This window comes from Olea europaea, chromosome 9 (genome assembly GCF_002742605.1).
Source record: "Olea europaea var. sylvestris chromosome 9, O_europaea_v1, whole genome shotgun sequence".
Lineage (NCBI taxonomy): Eukaryota > Viridiplantae > Streptophyta > Magnoliopsida > Lamiales > Oleaceae > Olea > Olea europaea.
The window spans coordinates 593364-598302 of record NC_036245.1 but is presented as its reverse complement, the minus strand read 5'-3'; the positions used below and the strand labels follow the sequence as shown (position 1 = coordinate 598302).

The 4939-nt window shown below is 39.9% G+C and overlaps 2 protein-coding genes across 2 annotated transcripts in view; one reads left to right on the top strand and one right to left on the bottom strand.

Moving 5' to 3' along the window:
* LOC111399332 (long chain base biosynthesis protein 1b-like) overlaps positions 1 to 870 on the top strand; it is a 3053-nt gene extending 2183 nt beyond the window's left edge. The window contains exons 5-6 of the mRNA XM_023026587.1: positions 149 to 276; positions 415 to 870. Coding sequence (XP_022882355.1) covers positions 149 to 276; positions 415 to 588 — 302 coding nt within the window. The 3' untranslated portion in view covers positions 589 to 870. The remainder of the gene's footprint in view (positions 1 to 148; positions 277 to 414) is intronic.
* Positions 871 to 4032: 3162 nt separating this feature from the next.
* Positions 4033 to 4939, bottom strand: part of LOC111400091 (putative clathrin assembly protein At2g25430) — a 9319-nt gene continuing 8412 nt past the window's right edge. The window contains exon 2 of the mRNA XM_023027540.1: positions 4033 to 4904. Coding sequence (XP_022883308.1) covers positions 4033 to 4904 — 872 coding nt within the window. The remainder of the gene's footprint in view (positions 4905 to 4939) is intronic.

Here is a 4939-nt window from a genome sequence, read left to right as displayed (position 1 = left end):
CCTTCCAAAAAAAAAAAAAAAAGGAGAAGAAGAAGATGTACTTACGTATATTAATATGTATATATTTCTGTCTTTCACACATTTGACCCATCTCTGTGACGATATATTAATTGTGTCATTTTCTGTCTATTGTCATGTAAAATTTCAGGTTTATCAGATGTACGTGGCCTTGAGATTATGAGTGATCCACAATCACCAATTGTTTTCCTCAGGTTGAGGAATTCCACGGGATCTGTAAAGGGCGACTTACAAATACTTGAAAATATAGCTGATCGTGTAAGTGGTTTTAAATGATTGTTCAATAAATATCTAGCCTCGTGTGGAAGCCCGGATTTTCTGAAGTTGAACTAATTCTCTTTCTTGTTTGTAATAACCGGTTCCTTGCTCTGATGAGAGAAGCTTATATGGTTGCAGGTTCTGAAGGAAGACTCTATATTTTGTGTTACTTCAAAGAGATCTACAATCGATAAATGCAATTTAGCTTCAGGAATCAGATTGTTCGTTTCAGCTGCTCACACGGAACCTGATCTGGTGAAAGCATATGAATCATTTAAAAGAGTTACTCCATCGGTGCTGGAAGGTCAATGAATATATTTTCTGAACCATTGCCCATTTTAGAATAACTCGATACTAAAACATGCTTTTTTCTCTGGAGATCTTTTTGTTAGATGATGATGATCTTCCCGTCGCACAAAAAAGGCTCTTTGAAGTTTTCATTGTTGGTTATTTTGTGTTTATAACTAGTTTACCACAGATGTACAAATTTTTGGATTGTATTTCTTTTTCTTGGGATGGCTTAAACCGGCATTCACCACTTTGTAAAGAGATATGATAACCAAATGAGCAACTACAGAGGGAGTCTTAAGTCGAGCTTTGTGACCATTTTGGACAAAATGTCGAAACTGTTACGATCAATCACTACCATACTAGTAGATTCAGGCATCTATAGCATGGCGTCTCCCATGGAGAAAGAAGAAATTATACATGTGCACGACATTCTTTTTCTTACATTGTGACCAACACACATGTGAACAAGTCATAAGACCGCCCCCCAGGGCACATCCAAGTTGGCGGAACAATCACATTGGGGGGCTGTGGAACCAAGCGTGGGGAGTTCGATTCCTGGTGGGAACCTTTGATCCAATAAAGGAGGAATTATTGGTGGATTAATCACCATGGAGGAGGCTTCCTTTGAGGAAGGAGTAAAAGCCATGTGGGAACCTGGGAATCAACAAGGGCACATCCTGCGATTTACCTCCCTGAGCAGCTGAGGGGCCGGAGGTTCAGGGACGAGGATATATAGTCTGGCGCAAGCTGGGACACCTCGATAAAAAAAAAAAAAAAAGTCATAAGACCAATTCTTTTTGCTTATATTGTGACCAAAATGCATATGCACAAGTCATAAGGCCCCCTATCGCCATTTCTATTCGTTATTTGTCTTGAATATCTATCAAAATCATTGAAAGCAGCTACTACAAATAGTGATTTTAATTACCATCCAAAGTGTGGCTTTTCAAAATGACATTGTTTCGCGAGGGTAGTCGCTAACAATTAAAAAAGGGATCAGACAATTGTGTAAGGAATAGATCTCTTGAGACAAAGTCTCAAAAAGTGGTGTTTTATTGGCAATGATTTACAATTGGAAATAAACAGAATGCCTCCAAGGGGCGCAAGCACACGAGTATTAAAAGAAGTGTTTAGATTTAAGCTAAAAAATTAAAATTACATATTCTCTGTTTGAGAGTGTTTGATTCCGGGGCCTCTTTCTCTATGTCTTTTCTCCCATTTTATATTCCCTTGATGATTTTCTCGTGACAAACCGTTTGGGAACTACTTGATTGCTTTATAACTACCCACTTTCTTTATGGTGGCTAACTTGTCGTGGAACTGTCGTCTCTGACTGCTGCCATTACTCTTTGTCGTTCAACCGCCTTCAACTGGACTCCTTGAATTGTGGAATGTGATAAGATTACTCAATAACTGCTTCAATAACTGCTATTTTGGATAACTATAATATTTTATGTTTGCTAAGATCCTGGGCGATTTGAAGGTTTGGGCGAGAACGGGGTCATCGCTCTGGGCGATCGTAAGGCACTCCATTCGCTCAGATTCTGGGCGTCTTGCAAGTTTGGGCGATGATGTTACTGTGTTTTGTGGGCTTCCACTGCATTCATCAATAATCCTGTTTGGACTTTTATCCTGGACTCCCCAATTGGGCTTCACTCTTTGGGCTATTTGATTTGGGCTGCACTTTTAGTGTGTCAACACACACGCTTGACATTTGAGACTGATTTGATGTTATTTGCTAGAGGTGATGCTATATCGATGCGCATATTGATGCAATGCTTGTCCAAGTTCAGTAATTGCTCCGAATTGAGAGTGTACTTGCACAAATCAAATCTTTACACATCTAGTATTTAGGGGATAGATTTGGATGAAAATCAGGAGGTTGTGGGCATGCCCAAGGGTACAACGCGGTTTAGACATTTGAGGATTCCACTTGCGGCACAAAAGTTAGAGTTAATCACTATGCCCCGTTCTTGGACAAGATTGCAGCATACATTAATTGATGGACATACACCTCATCGCCCTATGCCGGGATGGCCGAATTGGTTAGGATAGTCTCACAAGGAGTTGAATACTTTTGATTATCTATCTTTCCGGTTCCATAAATAGTGACGTCAAGAATTATTCGGCTTTACAGGAATTTTCTTTGGAATTCCAAAAAATCACTACTTGCTTGGACGGATGTCTGTCTCCCTAAAAGTGAGGGAGGATTGGGATTTTGAGACAAGGTGTTGGAATAATGCTTCGCTAACCAAGGCACTTTGGAATATTCAAGACAAAAAAGACACTCTTTGTGTACGTTGGGTCAATCATGTATATTTGAGAGGCGGAGCCATTTGGAAGTGGATGCTTAAAAATGATGATTCTCATTGATGAAGAAGTTGTTGACAATTCGGGGATTGTTTATCTAAAAAAAGAGGACAGTATGCAAGCTGTCATTCAACGACTAGCGGACTGGAGTACCGAGGGCAAATTGATTATGTCTAAGTCATATGAATATTTCCGGTCAAAGGGAACTAACAAAACTTGGGTAGCAGATGTTTGGAAGCCATTTATCACACCGAAATACTCATTTATACCTTGGCTAAGTGCCCAATCTAGGCTACTCATCAAGGATAAATTACAACATTTAGAGATAGACCGAAGCTGTGTTTTCTGTGGAGTTAATGAAGAATCTAGTAAGCACCTATTTTTTGACTACCTGTTCAGCAATGAAACATGGGAATAGATCCAAAAGTGGTTGGAAACAAGACGAGTCACGTCTACACTAGCTAGTGCTTAGAAGTGGATTAAAAATGAAGCCCTAGGACATCTTGGCAAAGCAAAGCTAAGAAAATTATACTTGCTTGCACCGTTTACTATATTTGGACCGCAAGAAATAGAAAGATTTTTGATAATCTTATACTACATATTGATCGTATAGTCAAATGAATCAAAACTCATGTATACAAAGTCATGCTTTTATTATACTCTTACATTCAGATTCATCTTGAGCCTCTAGCATTAGGTCTTTGAATCTCATCATTGATACATCTTTTGTTCTTATTTAGCCGGGATATGTTCGAAATACTTGTATATAAATTTTGATCTATAGAAATTTACATTTACCAGGGAAAAAAAAAGGGTCATAAGGCCAATCAGAATCAGCAGCCTGACTAAAAGCACTTGGTCTACATCTGGTATATAAAAATCTCAGTTGATCCCTTCTCGAGATTGACTCAAAACTTGTGAAGAGTAGACTATTCACAAAACAATCTTGAAATTAAAATAAAGCATTCAGGTCTCAATTAACCAAAATAATTAAAACTTTATTCTTTATGACATATATCGCTGATTATCTTTTACATATGACGCGGGCCAAAGCATGCAAAAACGTTAATTACGTTTAGCAGGATAATCTATTTACCCTGATTTCACTCTTATTTTGCAAAATTGTCAATAATTATGAACATTATTGAGTCTGACTTAGAATGGTATGTGGTGATAACCCCCCGACTGTCCTAAGCCAGTAACTTGGGGCATTCCATAGGACAATCCAGCACCATAATAACCAGCATTGCCAGCAACCCTGGCCAAGCCCAATTGGCCTTGCATCCCATTGCTCCCATATTGCTGCCAAAGCAGCTGCTCCTGTGTGAGAAGATGCTGTTTCTTCTCCATATCAGCAATTTGAACATAAGACGGTGGTGGCACAGATAGAGATGCTGCAAACGGATCTTGTTGTCCGACTTGTTGGACTGTCCCATCAGGAGCGGGCAATGCCAACACGGGTGTTGTACTTTTGCCTATTCCAGGCAATGAAACACTACTTGCACTCCCACCACTCAGTTGAGAAATATTTACATGCTGCCTCACTGCCCCCTGATCATACATACCAGTCAACAAGAGTGAATCAAAACCACCTGCCAAATCAGCCTTCTGTTTTGATAAATTGCTAGCTGACTCGACCAAGGTCGATTCCCAGTTGGCTATACCACTCTCAGCAGCTGGATTCTGCCAGGCTGAAGTCACTTCAGTCGCTCCGTCTGTCTGGAATGTTTCCCAGGCATCATTTGGATTTTTAGCAGCAGGTCCAGAAAACAAAGCCAATGCCAATTTATTGCCTTGTTCATCAGCTGATACTCCATCATCCTTCAAATTCACTAGTTCTTCAGTCACTTGATGAGTCGGTGGTACGGATTGGGGCTGTGGTGAGATTGGAGGACTGTAATTCTCCGGTGGAGGAAGTGCTTTTATTTCATTCATGTTTGGTGCATCATCCTCTTTAATTTGAGAGGAAGTAGCTTCCCTTCTTTTCTCGGGGCTCTTTGGCTTATTTGCCTTTTCCCTCAAAAACCCTTCGAGAGTCACCAAAAGCTTGTCAGTAATTGCA